The 20,342-nt window shown below is 35.9% G+C and overlaps 2 protein-coding genes across 2 annotated transcripts; both read left to right on the forward strand.

Moving 5' to 3' along the window:
• The first annotated feature begins 3,778 nt into the window (after window positions 1-3,778).
• LOC107865394 lies at window positions 3,779-4,717 on the forward strand. Its single transcript, XM_016711667.2, has 3 exons — window positions 3,779-4,117; window positions 4,165-4,176; window positions 4,697-4,717. Exons 1-3 carry the CDS (start codon window positions 3,779-3,781, stop codon window positions 4,715-4,717), a joined length of 372 nt encoding a protein of 123 aa, XP_016567153.2.
• A 15,175-nt stretch (window positions 4,718-19,892) lies between these two features.
• On the forward strand, window positions 19,893-20,316 carry LOC107863790. The gene has a single exon (XM_016709925.2). The coding sequence runs from the start codon at window positions 19,893-19,895 to the stop codon at window positions 20,232-20,234; it is 342 nt and encodes a 113-aa protein (XP_016565411.1). The 3' UTR covers window positions 20,235-20,316.
• Window positions 20,317-20,342: the final 26 nt, after the last annotated feature.

The raw sequence follows: 20,342 nt of genomic DNA on the forward strand, positions 1-20,342 counted from the left end.
TCTAACTATATGACTACTTTCTGTCTGTCTAAAAGCCTTTTTAAACATCATGAGAAGTTGATGGGACAAACCCCCAACTAACTCCAACCGACTAAACATAAGAAAATACTGAAATAATAGAGTAAAACATATCATGTCCTCAATGAATGAGAACTCACAACTTATGCTACTGGGTAATGCTGAGGTGTCTACGAATGGTTAGAAAACTGAGGTCTGAACCTATATTATAAGATAACATAGCACAAAGAAAAGTATGCGATCAATACTTTGAATATACTGGTACGTAAGATAAAGACTAACTAAAATGCATGAGATAATTGATCATGAATACATGAACATGTAATATTTGATAAGGCAATACCAAGCATAAACATGTTGATGTTGGGTGTATTTATGCACTCTAGTGTTATTATCCTAGAATATTTAGCCTTGTTTTGAGGAAATTTTGTGTGCTTTATGTGTGATGATGATACAAATAAGCATATAAGTGTTTAATTATATGATTATAATGTTTAATGGTGTTTCCAAACAAGTTTGTACTTAATTGAGTCATTAAGAGTTCAATCAAGAAAGCTAGTTTTAGTAGCTTGAGCTAGGTGTGTGTCTAGTTGAATGCCGTTGACTTCCAGTGTGTTTAATGAGTTTCAAATGGTTTAATAGTGTAATTATATGTGGAAAAACTTATTTATAATATGCAATCGTCAATTGAATCAACCCAAGAGGCAAAGCAATAAGTTAAAGTTCAACATGAGCAAGCCTAGTCTTAGCTCGTGTTTTGGGTTCATCGTTCTTGATATTGTGTTGTTTTGATCTCTAACCTGTGGTGTAAATTGATGTTAGATCTATTGTAAGCTGATCATGGCAATATATTGATGATGAAAAGGCTGTAAATCCATTGGAAACACACCACAAATGCTAGAATGAAAAACAAAGGAACTAGGCAAAGTTTGGACATCCAAATGGACTTTCTAGTGAGGTATCGCAATAGGAGTGCATCGCGACCCCTATTTTACTTGAAACAAAAATGTGTAACGACCCTCAATCAACATTACCAGACAACACACCGTGACACATAGTCAACTCGACCAACAATACACTGCAATGTTTATCTCATACAAGGCCAAATTGGTTTCTACTATAAATAGAATGTTGTGCATGCAATGTAATCACTTTTTTGACGTCTTATAAAATTGTGGAGGATGATGCAACTTTGTTTTTAGGTTTTCAATTCTTTAATTTAGCTTCTTTATGTTTTTTATCATTCATACAATTATTCGGATAATGATTATGACTATTAGTGGCTAAATCCTCCCTTTCTGGGGTTAAAGCTAAGAACATGACTACTATCATTTTGAATTAATTTTGTTTAATTTGCTTATCATATTGGTTGCTTGTTTGTCATTTTTTAACTATTTTATGGATTGATAACCCTCAAAATACATATATTGTCAACCTTATGATCTCGAGAGGGAATAGAGTTAATGAGGATGAACAAAGTAGGGTTCTTATTCTTTTATGAAATAAGGAATCCAAATTAGAATCTAGGATAGGGATGTACCTAGAAGCCTTACTTGATTTACATGTAGGATGATAACGTTAAGCACTTAATTGGATTATTACATTTCCTCTCAACGATGTAGTTATAATGTCCAAGTAAGGTAAATAATTAGAGGTCGGGAGACCATGATCATGTGATTAACCTATGAATTAACAACCAAGAAGAGTGAGTTAATGAATGAAGTTCACCAACGTAGTATGATTGTTCGAAGTGCTTTAACCCTGGGCTTTCCTCTATTGATTGTCTTCAGTTTTTATTTTATGCATTTTTTACTTTACCTTAGTTTAAAAATATTAAAAACCCTTTTTTGGTTACGCTTGCATCAATTAATATAAATTATGAAGTAGAATTTAATAGTCATTGAAACAAGTCCCTGTGGGATTGATATTTGGCTTTCCTGAAGGCCACTTTATTACTTGGTAGACTACGTACACTTGTGTGTGCGCTTGGGCGCTGTCAAGTTTTTGGCGCCGTTACCGGGGACTTATAATTTGACAACTATTTTATTTTTAGTTTTTCTTTTTTTGATTACTTTGGTGCTTTATGCTTGGTCCTGGTTTTGTATTTGGAGGAAATAAGTTTCCAAAGTAGTAACCTAGCAAGGGCTCAGGAATTGGTTAAACCAAGCCCTAAACCTGAGCAACTCTTCTATCAATGAAGGAGAGATGCAATCCTTCTCCCCCATATTCCACAAATCAAACACTATTAAGATAATTCTACTCTCATGGTTGATGAACAAGCAACCCACACTAGTTAGAGAAGTGGTAATCCCACTTCCAATAAATTTGACCTCCTCCTTTTAGAAATCAGATGCTGGAGGTAATTTTGAGCTTAAATAGAATATGGTGCAATTTCTGATAAGTAGTGGAGAATTCACCAGGCTTTCACACAAAAATCCATAGGTCCACTTGTGAAATTTTGTAAAAATCAGTAACACATTCATCCCTATGGGTATGAATACTGACTATGTGAGGCCAACACTATTCCATTCTCATTGTTGGGGGAAGCAAAGTAGTGGTTGAATACTGAGCTGGAAAATTCAATCACATCATGGGATAACTTAGAGCAGAGATTTCTCATCTAATTCTTCCCGTTTGGCAAGACTGCGAGACTTCGCAGTAAGATTGTGTGCTTCAAGCAAAAGCCAAACAAATATTTACATCATGCTTGGGATCATTTTAAGGGTCTACTACGGGACTGTTCACACCATCAACAGTCCAATGAGGTATTAGCTCATACTTTTATTGAGGCACTTGACCATAATACAAAGATTTTGGTAGATTCAGCTACAGGTGGTCAAGCTCTGGAGATGACGTATGATGAGCTATATACTTGGTTGAACCAAATTGCATGAGGTAATCCTAAGTGGCATTCAGAATCAAGGAGTGCTACTAAAAAGATTGCAGGTGTTCTGGAAGTGGGTCAGTTTATTGCAATATCTACTCAAATTACTGCATTACAAAATCAGTTGACTACGCAGCTCAGCAATATGAAATTGCATGCCACACAGTCTGTATCCATGGTTAATGCAATCCAACAAACTGTAAGTTGGTGTGAATTTTATGGTAACAATGGCCATTTAGTGGTTATGTGTGCTGCCAATACTGAGTTTGTGATGTATGTGGAAAATGCTCAAAGAAAGAATTATGGGAACGCCTACAACATGAAGTGACAGACTTAGCCACTAAATTAGCCGTGGAACGCCCAACAGAAGCAAATTCAGCAACCATATGCACAAGAAAATCAGTCAACTAGCAACTTGGAAGAGATGATGAAACTGATCCTATCTAATCAAACACAGTAAGTTGCAGATGTAAAGAACCAGCAAGCGGCCATAAAAAGCTTAGAGTTGTAGTTGGGGAAGTTACAATAGACACTAAATACCAGGCCTTAAGGTGGTTTGCCAGGAGATACAAAAAACCTAAAACATCCAATGACAATCACTTTAAGAAGAGGTAAAGATCTTAATGAAGAACCTCAAAAGATAATAAAGGAAGTAGATACAAATATAGTGACTGAACAGGTAAATGGCAGAGTTTCTTTAAAATAGAGAAAGTCTGAGTACTTGAAAGAAAAAGTGGCTGAAGAAGTGAAGAAGATCCCACAACTACCTTTCCCACGGAAGCATATAAATGCAAAAGAGGATGTATACATCAAAAAATTCTTTGACACATTCAAAGAGCTACACATTACTTACCTATTTTAGATGTTTTGTAGAGAATGCCCAAGTACGATAAGTACTTGAGATATGTGGTTGCTAATAAAGTTAAGTTACAGGATGTGGAGGTTGTATCACTCACTGAAGAGTGTAGCCTTGTGGTGACTCAAAAGATGCCCAAAAAGCTTAAGGACCCTGGGAAATTCGCTTATCCCATTCAGATTGGCAACAACAATGTGGTTCAGACACTTAGTGATTTAGAGGAAAGCATAAACATGATGCCCATATCTTTGTTCAACATGTTGGGATTGGTAAAGCCTAGACCGAGCTCTGTGCTACTGCAGCTGGCAAATGGGATCATAGCCCATCCTGAAGGAGTGATAGAAGATGTTCTCATAAAGGTTGGTGAATATATTATTCCTGCTGACTTTATTGTTCAATATTTTAGGTATATAAACAGGTACCAATCATATTGGGACATCCATTTTTAGTGATGGAGGAGCTTTAATTGATGTGAGAGAGGGTACGCTCACAATGAGGTTAGAGAATAAAGAGGCAATTTTTAAAGCGTACAAACTGCTTAATACACTATGCCACTACAAATTCTTATGCATGATTACTGTGATTGGAATGGATAAGTGTGGGGTGGTGGAGTCTATTCCATAAAAGACCTCTTCGAACACCCTCATTGAGCACCCTAAGCCAAAACCGCCTAAGCTGACATAATGCAAATTGATGAGCCTGAAAAAGATATATTTGAAAAAGTTGTTAACTTTGAGAGTACACACTAAAGAGGTCATAAACGAATCAAAAGATGGCCTCCAAGTTTAAGAAAAGGGATGAAAGAATTTGGTTAAGTTGAGTTGGGTCGTGTTGCGACACTAAATTGGGCACTACTTGGCAGGCAACCCAAGTTAAGTAGGTATGTTTTATGGTTAGTTCTTTTACTTCACGTAATTTTTGTTTTAATTGAGTCACAGGTTGATGGGAAGTTTGAGTAGCAAAAACTTGAGCAAAAGAGCAAGGCAAATACTAAGTGTGGGGTCCCCAGATCCTCTTGATGTCTAAAGATGCTACTAGCTAGGCCTAGAGGCCTCAGGGAGTATTTCTATCCCTTCTTTTAAAGTATACTTTGGGGACAGAGTAGATTTTTAAGTGTGGGGTAGGGAAATTTCCATTTTTAGGGTAAATTTAAAAAAAAATTGTTAGGAATAGGTGGGATGTTCTTGTTGGTGCTATATTTGACTGCATGATGTAAGTGTTTTGGCTGTAAAAGTATGTTGATTATGTGAATTAATACCTTTGAGACTCCTAGGCTCATGATTGTGACTCTTGAACTTGTGGCATTAAGTTGAATTCATTCTATTGTTTGATTGAGAGTCTATGATGATCCTACTGAGTTGAGCATGTGCCATATGCGTGTAAGGTATTTGTATATTCTCAATTTTATGTGATGTCTAGAACTTGCCTGGTGTGTGTGCAAAGAGAAATAAAGAGTGTGGGTTTAGGAAATAATATAGGCATTTCTTTGATAGCCTTGTTTTATACCTTTATTTTAATCTACCTTTATGCATAATCCTAGTAAGCCCTATTGAGCCTTTAGCGTTTTCTATGGCAGTCTCATGTGTAGCTTAATCCCTTCTTTGCTAGACCTTAATTTGATTTAAAGGTCGTAAGCGCATTAGTGTAAAATTAGTGAGTTAAGGAGTGTAAAATTGAAGAATAAAAAGTTAAAATTGAAGCCCCAAAGTGATAGTTATTGGTGTTCAAAAGAATTATTTTGTGTTGTGGTGAGGAGTTGAGTAATGAAAAGAATAAAATTTTGTTCATATTGAATGAGTTGTGCATAAAATTATCCCACCATAGTACTGAGAATGAGAATAATAAGATGGGGTAAAAAAATAAAAAAAGGAATGGGGTAGATAAAAGTGGTGTGATTTGGTTGTTAGATTTGAATTGAATATAAAAAGTGTTGTATTAAAGCGCTTAGGGAAGATAGTCACTATTCTTGTCCAAAATAGTTCCTACTTGTCCCTTAGCCTGTATTACAACCTGAAAAGACCTATTTGATCCTAAGTCTCATCATTTTGATATTAGTGGAGTACTACACTAAGGGCAAACCTATGGTTCATTATGTGTAACTTGTGAATTTTGAGAGTGAGCGAAATTTGATTCTTGTACCTATTATATTATAAAATGCTTTTATGTGAGTGATTATGGGTAACTCTGCTGCTGTGAGGTGCACATGTTTGTTGAATGTGGGTGATTTGTATGATGTCCTTGATTGAGCAATATGCATAAGTTTGCCACTTATTGAGTAAATTCTTTAGGCTAGGATGTTTTGGAGTAGTGCTCTTGAACTATCAATTGTGTACATAACATGCTTAGTGTAGAAACTTACATTTCATGTGGTCATTATAGTACTAGCTTGAGTGTCTTGCATGTAGTAGAAGTGGAGAGTCTCCTCAGCTTATGATGCTTATAGTAAAGAATTGTTCGAGGACGAACAAGGCTTTAAGTGTGGGGTGGTGATGTTAGGTGTATTTATGCACTCTAGTGTTGTTATCCTAGTTTATTTAACTTTGTTTTGAGGACCATTCGTGTGCTTTATGTGTGATGATGATACAAATAAGCATATAAGTGTTCAAGGATGTGATTATAATGTTTAAAGGTGTTTCCAAACAAGTTTGTACTTAATTGAGTCATTTAGAGTTCAATCGAGAAAACTAGTTTTACTAGCTTGTGCTACGTGTATGTCTAGTTGAATGTCGTTGGATTCTAGTTTGTTTAATGAGTTTCAAATGGTTTAATAGTGTACTTATATATGGGAAAAAAATTTAGAATGTGTAGTGGTCAATTAAATCTAACCAAGAGGCAAAACAATAGATTAAAGTTCAACATGAGCAAGCCTAGTCTTAGCTCGTATTTTAGGCTCATCGTTCTTGATATTGTGTTATTTTGATATCTAAACTGTGGTGTAAATGGATGTAGGATCTATTGTAATCTGATCATGGTGATATTTTGATGGTATAAAGGCTGGAAATCCATTGGAAACACACCACAAAGGCTGGAATGAAAACCAAAGTGTCATGACCCAAACTAGGGCTTGGTCGTGATGGACATCCCAAACCATGAAGGCCCAGAATGCCCTTCTATATCTAGTAATCATGCACAACATTCATATAATAAAAGAAGATGCGGAAACATAATCTTTTACGGAAACATGGTCAATTCTGAATCCAACATAAGTATGGAAACTATAAATCAACTACATCTAAATAAAATTTGACACAGTCTACGAAATCTCTACTACATGAAAATCTGACAACTGTCTGAAACTGGGACAAGGCCCCCAGTAGACCAAAACTGAAATAAGTGACATAATCTAAAAATATAGGCCTTCTGGAATAGAGAGGGTTCATCACTGCACAATCTGATCAGCTGTCTGAATTATCTACTGCTTATCTAGACTCCTAGACTGAGTCTCAGAACCTGAGAGGTAGGGAGGAGGGGGGGTCAATACAGATGTACTGGTACGCAGAGCATATCCAAAATAATCATTTATTATTCAACATATATGAGAGAAATTTAAAATAGTTCATAAGTATATCATATAGTAAGAATTCACATGGGCATTTTAAAGACTCTGTAAAAATCATCTCAACTGTAAGAAATCTATGTTACTTCTGCGCTAGGTGGTATACCCTACATCTCTGAAAAATTCCATGGGCTATATGGAAAATGCCATTAACTCGGCAGCGAATCCCCCAACCCAAGTGTGCCGCAAGGGTCGAAGTCTCCGAATCTACTACGCCACACGGCTGTCGCCAGTGTACAATAATAATCTACCCATATCGGCAAATATGATTTCAGGATAAGAGTTGCTTGAACTCGCGCCTTCCTCGGATAACCACTTAACCCTCTTTAAGCCCCTTTTTAAAACTCTATCAAAACATACAGTCTCTGAAAACATACTCTGAAAACATACTCTAAAAACATAATTTGTCATGGCATAAATACATATGGTATCGTCATACCATTGACTTGCAAGTCACATATCTGAGCCATTATTAGTCTATCGTAAATCTCTATTTTCAAAACACAAGTTTTGGGACCACCATTTCAATAATTCAATTCAAAGAAACTCTTTCTCAAACCTCGTGTAAACACATGCAAGGAACTCATCTTTGTCAAGAATTTCAGTAGTACAGTACAAGGTGGTCATGTCAAAGTTCACAATTCACATGCAATTCTTTCTCTTAAACACAAGAAACACATTTATATCAAGAAACACCCTCTCAACAATTTCAAATCATGCTCAAATGCTATAATATTACAAAAATATCTTTCAAATCACAAAACCATAATCTTTAATTCATTACATAAGAGGGAGTTCATAATTTATGCTCTCAACGATCTTAAATCTCAAATTCTATACATATACGTATACATGTAAATCAATTTAGGGAATAGTACCACAAGGTCAAAACAATAGTAACATTAAAACATTCGGAGTACGTAATTTAGAACATAGATTCCAAAACCCCTTTGAAATTCATGCATAAAAATCTTAAAATCATGCTCTAATGGTTTTAAGCCCATGTAGTTCTAGGATAAACCCCACGTACCTCTATCTAGAAATTTAAAAGATGATTCTTGATGCCCACGGCTTGGGGATTCCAAATCTTCAATTTGTTTTGAAAATCCACGGTTGAATCTTGATTTATTTGGATTATCAATATGGAACCCTAGAGAGTGTTCTTGAATATTTTTTGTGAATGTATGAGTAATATGCTCAATTGGGGTTGAAAACTCATGTTTGGACTGATAAGGGTATGGGAAAATACCTAATATACCCTTAATGAGATCGATATTAAAATATAACTAGGAGCTCGATTTCATGGGCCACCGCAATGTGCCACTATCGCGGTGGCTCACTGGAAATTGACGAATGAGAATTTGGCCCACTCCGCGATGTGCCACCATTGCCAAGTCCCACTGTAAATTGACCATCATCATTTACACCCTCTTCGCGATACGCCAAGGATAGGAATGACGATGTTTTACGACTAGGACTTAAATTAACTATAACTCCTTCACCAAGTGTCCGTTTTGGACGCATCTTATGACGATAAAAAACTTATTCAATCGTCTACGAAATGAAAAGTTGAAATATAAGGGATTCCACCGGGAAAAAAAGTATAAATCATTCTAGAAGCCAATGCTTGATATTTTAGGGACAAAATTTAGCTAAGAAAAACTTTTGGGCGTTACACAAAGGCACTAGGCAAAGTTTGGACCTCCAAATGGACTTTCCAGTGAGGTATCACGATAGGGGTGTGTTGCGACCCCTATTTGACTTGAAACAGAAATGTGTTATGACCCTCAATAAACCTGACTAGACAACGCGTCGCAACATATAGTCAACTTGACCAAGCAACGCACCGCAACACCCATCTCCCACACGGTCAAATTGGTTTCTACTATAAATAGGATGTTGTCCATGCAATGTAATCACTTTTTTGACATCTTAGATAATTATGGAGGCTACTGCAACTTTTTTTTTAGGTTTTCAATTCTTTAATTTAGCTTCTTTATGTTTTTGATCATTCATACAATTATTTGGATGATAATTATAATTATTAGTGGCTAAAAACTCCTTTTCTGGGGTTAAAGCCAAGAACATAACTACTATCATTTTGAATTGATTTCTTTTAATTTGTTTATCATATTTGGTTACTTGTTTATCCTTGTTTTAGCTATTTTAAGGATTGATCACCCTTAGGATACATATATTATCAACCTTGTGATCTCGGTAGAAGGAATAGGAAGATAGAACATAAGGATGAACAAAGTAGAGTTCTTATTCTTTTATGAAATAAGGAATTCAAATAAGCATCTAGGACATGGATATACCTAGAAGTCTTACTTGATTCATATGTAAGATGATAACGTTAAGCACTTAGTTGGATTATTACATACCCACTCAATGATGTAGTTGTAATGTCCAAGTTAGGTAAACGATTAGAGGTCGGGAGACCATGATCATGCGATTAACCCTATGAATCAACAACCAAGATAAGTGAGTTAATGAATGAAGTTCAACAATATAGTACGATTGTTCAAAGTGATTTAACCCTGGAATTTTCTCTATTGATTGTCTTAAGTCTTTATTTTACGTATTGTTTACTTTACCTTAGTTTACAAATATTAAAAACCCTCTTTTGTTTATGCTTTCATCAATTAATCTAAATTGTGAGCTAGAATTGAATAGTCATTGAAACAAGTCCCTGTGGGATTGATATTCGGCTTTCTTAAAGGCCACTATTTACTTGGTAGACCAAGTACACTTGTGTGTGCGCTTGAGCGTTGTCATATATTTCTGAGAAAATTTATAATATGAAAGACTGAATTCTGTACAACTAAATAACTAAAAATCTGTATGCTTTGGTCAAGCAAACCTAAGTTGAGACATACTGATTGATACTGTGGTAGCTATCATGTAACCGACATACCCCAATCTGAGCTAATTGGGGTCCAACCTGTATCCCCAATTAGAAGGGTGTTGGTACCGTGCCATGAGTACTATCACATGGCTATATGGATCCACTAATCTGATGTCTCGAAGAACTAGGGAGCCAATCCTAAACGGGTGGGTGACCCCTAAGAGAGTGTCAGTCCGAAACTGGAGTGTGATATCTCATAATCCTATGTTGGCTATGCAATTCTGGAACTTAGGGACTGCTACTAAGAACCCAGTTCTAACTGATGGGTTATCCCCCATCCATAGGTTCACTCGATGCTAAATTCTACTCCCAACTGAAGTCACTGTAGTACTAAATTGAACTGAGTTTAACTGAACATTATTTCTGATAGTGCTTATCATGATTATATCAACTGAGTAAATGGTAATATGCATGGTTTAACTAAATCATTACTTGAAAATCTAAAATCATATAGAATACTTAGGTATCGGGTGTTCATAACCCACCAGCACTGAATGACTAAAAAATTTGATAACAAAGTTTTAAAACTCTAGTATGGGATCATGGTTCACAACCCAAAAGCATAGACATTTCATCAAACATGTGAGAATCATGAATTTGAACATGGGAATATATTAAACTTGAGGGGACAATATATTTACATGATTTAATTCATGACATGATGGTTTAGCATAAAATCAATTTAACATGACTTGGGTAAGTGAAATTTAAAACATGAAGTATCTTAATTTACATGGAAAACATGTTGACATGAATTGAGTTCAAATTACTAGGAAACACATGAATTTAAACCATCTTAAACATATGAAATTCATAGTATAGGAAAAACTCCATATTTTAATTAAAAGGAAGGTTTTTGGGCTCAATGGATGAAAGGGACCCATTGATGAATACCTCACATACCTTAAAGTTCTTGGCTTGGTGAAGTAAACTTGACCTTTGAGCCTTGGGAGAAAATCTTGAGAAGAAATCCTAATCTTGATCTTGAGAATGGAAGTAGGGATTTGATAATAATTAACTAATGAAATAGAGGAAAAATAACGCCCCTTAAGGGTTATAAGTTGCGGGAATTTGGGAGTTATAAGTGGTGAAAGCTAAAAAACCCTTGAACATAACTTCTCAGAAATTACTCGGTAGTCTATATGACTCCAGTACACGACTCGTATACTAAGGTACGACTGATCTTACGAGCCTTGTCCCAGATAGAATCATTAATAACATACACTGGTTAACATATGAGTCACACTTACGAGTCGTACTATTGGATACAACTCACATCTATTCTCTCTATCCTGAACAAAATCATCTCACCCAATTACTGACTTGGTTATGAGTTACCATGTATGACTCATATCTTCTTCATATGACTCGTTACCCCTACTCGTATCTAGGATAGAACCCCAAGGGTTCTACACTAATGTCCTTACGACTGAATTCATACAACTCATACCCGTTTGATGACTTGTAGGGTCAAGTCGCAACTACAACAGAATGTTCACCATGCTATACTTTATTAATTACAAATCCAACATACGACTCGTATGTTAAATTACGACTTGTGGACTAAGTCGTATACTGTCCAAGACTATAAAAGATACGGGGCATTTCACCATCAGCTCTAGAACGTTAATTTTATACTAGGGGGACCCTTGGTTCAGGTTTTGAGGCTTTCGAACCTGTTTGGGTTATGGGCGGTTTATGTGAAAAATGGAACTACAAGCATGGGCCCCACATTTAGTCAAAATAACTTTAACTAAAAGTTTCAGTGGTTCCATTGAGTCTAAAATATCGAATTTAGTATGGTAGCATAATTTGTTTACGCATACGGGGTTCTGAACACCCGATCGAAATCCATTTTGAACTTAGTAAAATCTGGTGCAGGTTGCTGGTGCAATTGCAATTATGATAGCCATAAATTGCATTCTCTAAGTAAGTTTTATGCAGATCGTGATCTCAAAGGGTAAACCACATTTACAAAGTGAGTTTTATGTTGATCTCGATTGTGAAGGGTAAATCATGATCGCAACATGTGATTTATCCCTTACCAGATCGCGATCGCGATATCTGAGTCGTGATAGCGATTCCTGACCCTATTTTAATACCCTTCTTTCGGCCGATTTTCCCTTGTTCTTTTCACCATTTTTACACATAGTTAAGAGCTTAAAGAGATTAAAAGAGTGGGAAATCACCCAAATGAGCTAAGGTAAGCTATCCTAATCCTTTTTGTTCATTTCCCAATGATTTTTTCTTTAATTTTCATCCAAATCCATGGTAAATTCTTAGCAGTTAGGGATTTAAATTCGTAAAATTTGAGGGTTTATTTGATACCCAAATTGTTTTCCGTTTGTTCTCAACTTTTGAGCACACATTTCTTATCCTTTGAGGGACCTCATGATGGATCTAGTTTTGGATTCCGTTTGTGACCCGTTCTTGACCTAAAATTTGACCCGCCCTTTAATATTTTAATATAGGTCTTATTTTACTCCTAATGAGAATAGATTATAATTTTGATAGCCTGGAAATATTTTGGGATCGTGGAGTAAAGATGGATGTTTTATGGACGACTTAAGGACTTACGGTTTGACATCGAGGTTGGCTTCTGTCTACTCTACTTCACAAGATGATGTGTTTTATATATGACATGTAAATGTGAATTTTAAGATTGATTATGGGTAGAGAACTGAACAGCATGACTTTGTCTTAATTTTTGAAGTTTGGGGGTTTGATGAGTGATTTGACCTGTAAGGTGAAATACTTATTATACTTTTTGTATCCTATTGCTTTCTTCATAGATTGAGCTAATTCATTGAATGATTATAATACTATGCTAGATTTGGGATGTAGTTTAGGCGTTGAAAGAGTGATTAGTATGAGTAGACTTATTTGAAATATTTGGTTATCTTGAAACTGTAATTTAGGCAGAGTTGACTTAATTGCTCATGTTCTAGGTGGAATTCCTATCTTAGGGATAATTATGGCTTATGTACCATCTAGAAGTTAATTTAGATACCTTAGCCTAGTCCAAGATAGAAATTGCCTAAATATGAATTTTGAGAATTTTTTGAGGCTTTGAAGTGGGTTCCTCTAGCCCACCTTAGGCCAAGACTTGTGTTAGCCTTTGTAGACTTATTTACACATGTTAGACATAGTTGAGACTATTGAGCCTTTAGTATACGTTACTTCGCAACTTTGTGAATGATGATAGATTTCCTGGATTATGATTTATGGCCTATAGATATGATATACCTCATAGATATGAGATGACTTATGGATATAATTATTTATATGGGTTCTATATATGTATGTGGGCCTAAGATTGTGATTATGATGTTCTATTTATTTCGAACACATTATTGGGCCCAAGGTCAAAGTATGATATTGGTGATGAGTATGGCTTATGGTGTGTTGTATGTTGATTGGACCTTTCTGAGCCTATAGCGGTAGGTATTATTCCCGAACTAGCCGGTTACTCGCATTATCATTTCTATTGTGATTATTTTTGTGATCATTGTTATGGCTAGTTTGTGGCAGCTTGGTTAATGATCCGGTACCGAGATTTGAGGTATAGTTATGGTTCTTTTATCTTATAGTTATATTATTATCCATGATTATCTCATGATTAGATGTATGGATTAGAAATCCTAAGTATACTAGCACTAGTTCTTGTTATGATTATGAGGACTTAAGATGCTAGTCTAATGGTTTAGGATGTACCTCGAGTTGACTTTGTTTATATATGTGTGTGTGTGTGTGTGTATCCATCTATATGTAGCTATGGTATTACGGTATATCTCTTCCTTCCTTCATTTATTCAGATTGTGTATTCATTCCTTGTCCTTGTATATTATTATATATCCTCTTTTCACCCTTTATTCTTATTATTATATATCCTCTTTTCACCCTTTGTTCTTACTTTGGCCAGTGATATATGGTATAGTGTTGAGATTCTTGAGTATGGATGGAATTGAATAGTTCATCCTTATACTTTCTTAGCCTTCTTATGTTAGTGTCTTGGATATGAGCAGGATAGTTTATCGTTATATTCTCACTAGCTTACTATGTGATTGTTGGACATTTGGGTGTAGTTTCCATTTCTGTTTATATGTTAAATGCATGAATTTGCATTATCTTTAGAGCTCGGTCAGTAGTTGCCTACTGAGTACCACGTGTTTGGTACTCATACTACACTTTTGAATCCTGTAGATCATAGTATGGGTTATCACTGGTGTTGTGTGCATCATGCAGAGAAACCAAAAGTTCAGATATAGAGAGTGAGCTCCTGATATTCAGAGTATTACTTTTCTCTTTCTTATGTACTAGACTAGTCTCTAGGTTGTACTCAGAGATGGGTTGTATCAGTATATTCCCTTAGTACTTTATTTTTATCTTAAGTATGTTAGAAGCTCTTGTATTAATTCCACCATGTTTTGGGACTATCTTACGTGTGTTAAGTCCTTTACTATATTTATTCTGCATTCTTTCCTTCATTCTCTTGATAATCCGTTATCAGTGGTTTCAAACTACAGGTTGGCTTGCCTCCTGGTGGGTTATAGTAGGCGTCACCATGACCTGAAAATTAGGTCGTGACAGAATAAAACCCTCTTCTATGGAGTGCATTCACAATCTCTTCATATTCATCAATGCCATCATTGAAAAGTTCATGATCACCACCACTAATGCCTCAACACCAAGTCTCTCCTCAATGGGAACACTCCCTACATCATCCTCAATAGTATATATCATAAACATCACTCTTAAATCCTTCGATTGTCGTATTGACTGACCTATATTAAAAGTAATATATTCATTGTTGAGCATGAATTTTATGTGTCCCATATCCATGTCAACCAATGCCCTGCCCGTGGATAGGAAGGGTCTTTCTAGGATAATAGGAACAAAATCAGATGAAATATGAAGAAAGCTACCTTCACCTAAACATCACACAATATACCTATTAATTTTTTCATAATCTGGTCAGCCATCAATAATCTCATCAACGTAGGCTTAGGTGTACCCAACCCCAACTGCTTGTAAACCACTAGCGGCATCATATTTATACTAGATCCCAAGTCATACAATGCTTGTGAAAAATTTAGGGACCCAATAGTGCAAGGAATAGTGAAAGCTCTGGGGTCCTCTTTCTTCTCGACCAAAGATCGGGGAGCAATAGCACTACAATGGTGCATATTATCAGTGGGCTCAAAACTCACCGTCTGCTTCTTAGTAACCAGATCTTTCATGAATTTTGCATATCCAAGCATCTGTTCCAATGTTTCCACAAGAGAAATATTAACAGACAGTTTCTTCAACATCAATATGAACTTCTGATACTTTCTTTCCTTTTGCTTCTTTTTTAACATCTGAGGAAAATATGGGGGAGGTCATGGAATGGTTTTCACTATAGGCTTGACTTTCTTCCCCGTACCTTTATACTTCTAAACTCGTTTATCAACACTCATCAAATTTTTTCGATGACCCATTACTAGTCACTAAATTTTCAAAGTCCACTTTGGGTGCATAATCAATATCAACCATATCATCCCGTACCTCCTCAACTACAGACATAGGGGGATAAATATGCATCTTTCCACTCTAAATGGTGATGGCTAAATAGTGACTGTTGTTTTTCAGATTCTGCATAGTATTACTCAGAAGAGTGTCTGATTGACGCTGATTCAAAGTAGCCAACATCCGATCAAATGGCTTCTCAAGCTGCTTAATTATGGTAGCATGCGATTCTACTTTCTAGCTCAGTCCTGAAATATTTGCCTTAATATCCTTAAGGTAACTCTTTTGATTCTTTGACCTTTAACCAACTTAGTAAGCAATGCTTCCATCCTCGAATTAGTATCACGATTTTCTGGTGGAACATATGCATCACTCTTCTCCTTATAGTCATTCTTTTGTCTCCAGTTGCCATCTCTTTCTGCTCTGATCCCTATATATGTCCCCATAATAGTTTCGACCTTGATTTTCTTACCTCAAGTTCCAAGTGTCTTGATTAGACCTTTGGCTCAGAAACCCGCCAACTCTCTATCCAGGTACTTCAACTCTTCTTTAATATCTGAATCATAGAGCTTAGGAGCTTTACCTTATGTGCCTATAACATTCACCTTTTCTGAACTCAAAGTTGAAAATTATTTGGTTAATAACCCAATCTCCGTCCTCAGTTGTGCAACCCCTTGAGCCTCTATATCAGCGATAATTCTCTATTTGCTGGAAGCACCAATAGCATAAGTACTGACTCTTCTTTCTATCTCTCGAGTATGCCGCCCTTGGTTGGTAATAGAGACCCATTCTAAGATTTCTGATGCTAACTCCCAATACAGGCTCATGAAAGCTCCACCAGTGATAGTATCTGCAACAACTTTGGTATTGGCATTTAGGGCTTTATAAAATATCTCAAGCAAATTCCTCCTTGAAATTTTGTGATTGGGCACCATCATCAACATCTTTCTGAACCTCAACCATGCCTCGTACAGTGGTTTAGAATGCAATTTCCTGAAATTATAAAATCTCGCCCTTTAACTGTAGCATTCTAGAAAGTGGGAAAAATTAATTTGAGAACTGTTTCTTCAACTTATTCCAATTAGTGATGGACCTATGAGGTAGTTTCCCTAACCATAATGTCATTTTACTCGTAAAAGGGAATGGGAACAACATGCAGGTAAATTATACGAAATGCATATCCCAACAAAATTTATGATGTGCATGTTTGCATCATCTGTCGGCAAACCAGAAAACACACCCTTCAGATTGAGCAGTGAATCATAGCACTTGTAATATCAAACTTTACTCCTTGAGGTAATTCAGGAGGAATGATAAATCTTGTCTCAATAGATTCAACGAACCTCAAGTATTTCTCCGGTCAACATATGCTGGCAAATACTGAAAGGTTGAGTGTACTTGAACTCTATCTCTCCTAGCTCTATTGAGTTCTACTCAGTGCTCTGCTTCCTGCCTTACTTGGGCCTTTTGAGCTGCACAACGGGCAGCAACCTCCCTTCTCTGTTCAACTAATAATCGAGCAGTGGTTTTCTCGATTGTCTCTTAGCACCAAGCAAATAAGGCAAAATCAAGGAAAGTGGATCATCTTGATGCTCCTTGTGACAAGCGTCATGACCATGTTTTGACATCCTTCGATTTTGTCATAGGGCTCTTTCAAGATCTAGATCAGGTGGGATCAAGGGATTACCTTGACTCCGAGTACTGGGCATACATCGGCGTACACCTCAAGAGTAGCAGAAAAGTAAAACCAATAACCTCTACAAACTCTGTCAATCAAGTTGTAACCGTATGATTCTGCATTGCGTTGTATGATTCTTCTCAACTCCTCCAATCTGGCCATCCTCATGCAAATTTCCCAACTATTGCAGATTAAAGAAATTCAAACTTGTTCATCTTTGTGACCTCTGCTTCTGTCCATTCCATAATTAGAACGTCATTTTCATACTTAATTTGCTTCAACAGAATTGGCTCATGCCATTAGGAGCCACAAACTTCAATTCTAAAACCTTTGAGTTAAACATCTTCCCATACTTCAAAGGTTTGGTTGATTCAACAATGTTATTAGAAAGGGATGATTGTGTTAATGGTGGGAAATTTGAAAAGGTGTTTGAGATTTGACCAACAATCGAAAGTGACTGAAAGAAGCAGTGTTTATGGAAGCGTGATGCAGAAAAAAGCAACAAGGTTCCACATCATGCATTACGTGAAGCGTGAAGTGATACGAGCACATCATTAAAGTGAAGCGTCATTTAAAAGAAAAAAACTAAATAGAACATCCAAACAGTAAAGACAGAACTTGAAAGGCCACAACAACTATAGAATCTATAATGGAGACAATATGTATAAGTAGTTATACACCAAAATCACAAATTTGATCACCGAAACACCTGTTGCGAAACAAACCAGCAAAACAAATAGACCATAACAGCAAAACAGTTCAAAAAAATAGCAAAACAAACCAAGAAAAAAAAAAAGAAAAACCAGATCTAAATTAATAATGTTCAACATCTAATTCTTGTTCCTCTAACACTCATCTACTTCATCAAGAAAAAGAAGAAGTTGCAGAGTGGGCTTCAAAGCTAACCCTAGAAAATCACTGCAGTGGACTCTTTTTAATTTAAAATTGATCGTAAATATAAAATCAACATAAAGCGACTCTTTTCTTAATTAAAATTGACCCTAAAAATAAAATTAGCATGATACCTTGCATGTCGCATTGAATCGCATCTCCCATAACCCTGTGATGCAAGCCACACGCAACGAGGAAGGCTCGCATCGCTTCACATCATCACATTATGCGACGATACGAACGCATTCCTGAACATTGGGCCGGAGGCCTGACCAGCCATCCCTTATGGTTTAGCGACTACTAAGGTTTGCTATGGAAGGAGAAAGAATAAAGTGGTATTGGTTTTTAAGACATCAAAAATCAAATTTGAATAATCATGGCTAAAAGTATGTTTTTGTTTATTTTTCCGTTGTGTTCGGCTCTGTGCATGTGTGTTGAAATTCAACATGAAAGAGATACTGTTACATAAGTACTAAATATTCAAATAGATCATATGAATAATCATATTATCAATATCTATTTGTCAATTTGTTATTTTTCATGAGTTTTATTTTCCAAAGTACAAACTTATTTTGACTTTTAGTGTGTATCCTCGGCCAACTGCTCTTGAAACCATAAACAATGTGAGTATTCATATTATCAATTGCCATCTATGCACAAAATATGAATATTCATATTATCTGGCGATTAACCCATTTTTGTCAATATTAAAGATGAACATAGTAAATATTTTATCCATTTTATATTTAATTCGTTCTCAGTCCGCTCATATTGGATCCCACCCGCATGTTTCCCGCTCCTAATCATCAGTATTCAAGTCGTACGCAGGATTTTTTATTTTTTTTTCAACGTACGCAGGAGTTAAGATACGTTCAAAATTCAAACTCGGAAGACAATTCAAAAGTTGACAAGTCCACATACGACTGCTGGACGACCCACTTTTGCCCATGAAGGTACTTTTATCAACTCTCATAGTAATATGCTCCCTCGTTTGATCCTCATTAACTTGACAAATTTTTTAAAAGAACTTCAACTAGAGGTATAATTTACTAATTAATTTTATTAATAATATTTTAAAACTTTAAATTTGACTACAACTTTATGTAATTAAATCATTTAATATTAAGGATAAAAAGAAAAAATATAATAAAATTCTCATAATTTTATAAATTAAATATATAAATTAAAATAACTATTTTTAGTATAAATGATAAGTAACACAAACGGAAGGATTACTATTTTGTTTTTCACTACGATCTGATTTCTTCTGGAAGTTTGCTAGCCTAAAAAAGTCAAAATATTCCGAGTGTGGTTGCTTACCAAGTCTTAACAAAGTGGTCAAAACACGCGTAAATACCAAAGCCACTATAAAATGTTTCTTTGCCAAAGTAAACAAATCATCTTTTCTTCTCCTTAACATTCTTGAAGAACACTTCCTCTTGTTCACCCTCATCCTGAAGTAACACTTCCCAGTTGTCGAGATACAACTTTGGTCCTGCAGCTCCTTACCTTGATAGTCTTGAGTTGTTTGAAAAGAACACGAATCGGATCTTTCATAGCTATCAAGAAAATCAAAATTGGATTACTACAAGCATGGAGGTTCTCCCTTCCAATGAAACCATCACTCTAAAGCTTTCACTTCCACCAGCAAAGTCACCATTAATTGGCAAAAGCAACACGCCAGAGAAGAAATGTGATAGCCGTAGTAAGTTTCCTGCATCACCAAGGTTTCAATGTAGAGATTCATCACCACACATTTCAAAACGAGCAATGAGGACAACAGCAACAAGCCATTATAGTCTGCGGAAAGTTCACGGATCGGCAAACAAAGAGATCATAAAGAGGGCGTTAACACCACCAGCTCGTCGACCGACCTTGAGATGGTTGGACTTTAAGCCAACTCCCAGTCGTCTTTGTAATATGTCTGCAGCATAGTTTTGGTCTCTGTAGCTACTTGAATATAGGATTTAATGTACAAAAGAAACTCAATATATCAGTTTTTCACTTGTTTTCTCTATAGTCCATTCTACCATCATATCCAAT

Source organism: Capsicum annuum, chromosome 3, assembly GCF_002878395.1.
Source record: "Capsicum annuum cultivar UCD-10X-F1 chromosome 3, UCD10Xv1.1, whole genome shotgun sequence".
Lineage (NCBI taxonomy): Eukaryota > Viridiplantae > Streptophyta > Magnoliopsida > Solanales > Solanaceae > Capsicum > Capsicum annuum.

Coding starts and splice junctions, on each gene's coding strand:
- LOC107865394 (XM_016711667.2), top strand. CDS start 3,779: ATGCCCAAGTACGATAAGTACTTGAGATATGTGGTTGCTAATAAAGTT.
- LOC107863790 (XM_016709925.2), top strand. CDS start 19,893: ATGGAGGTTCTCCCTTCCAATGAAACCATCACTCTAAAGCTTTCACTT.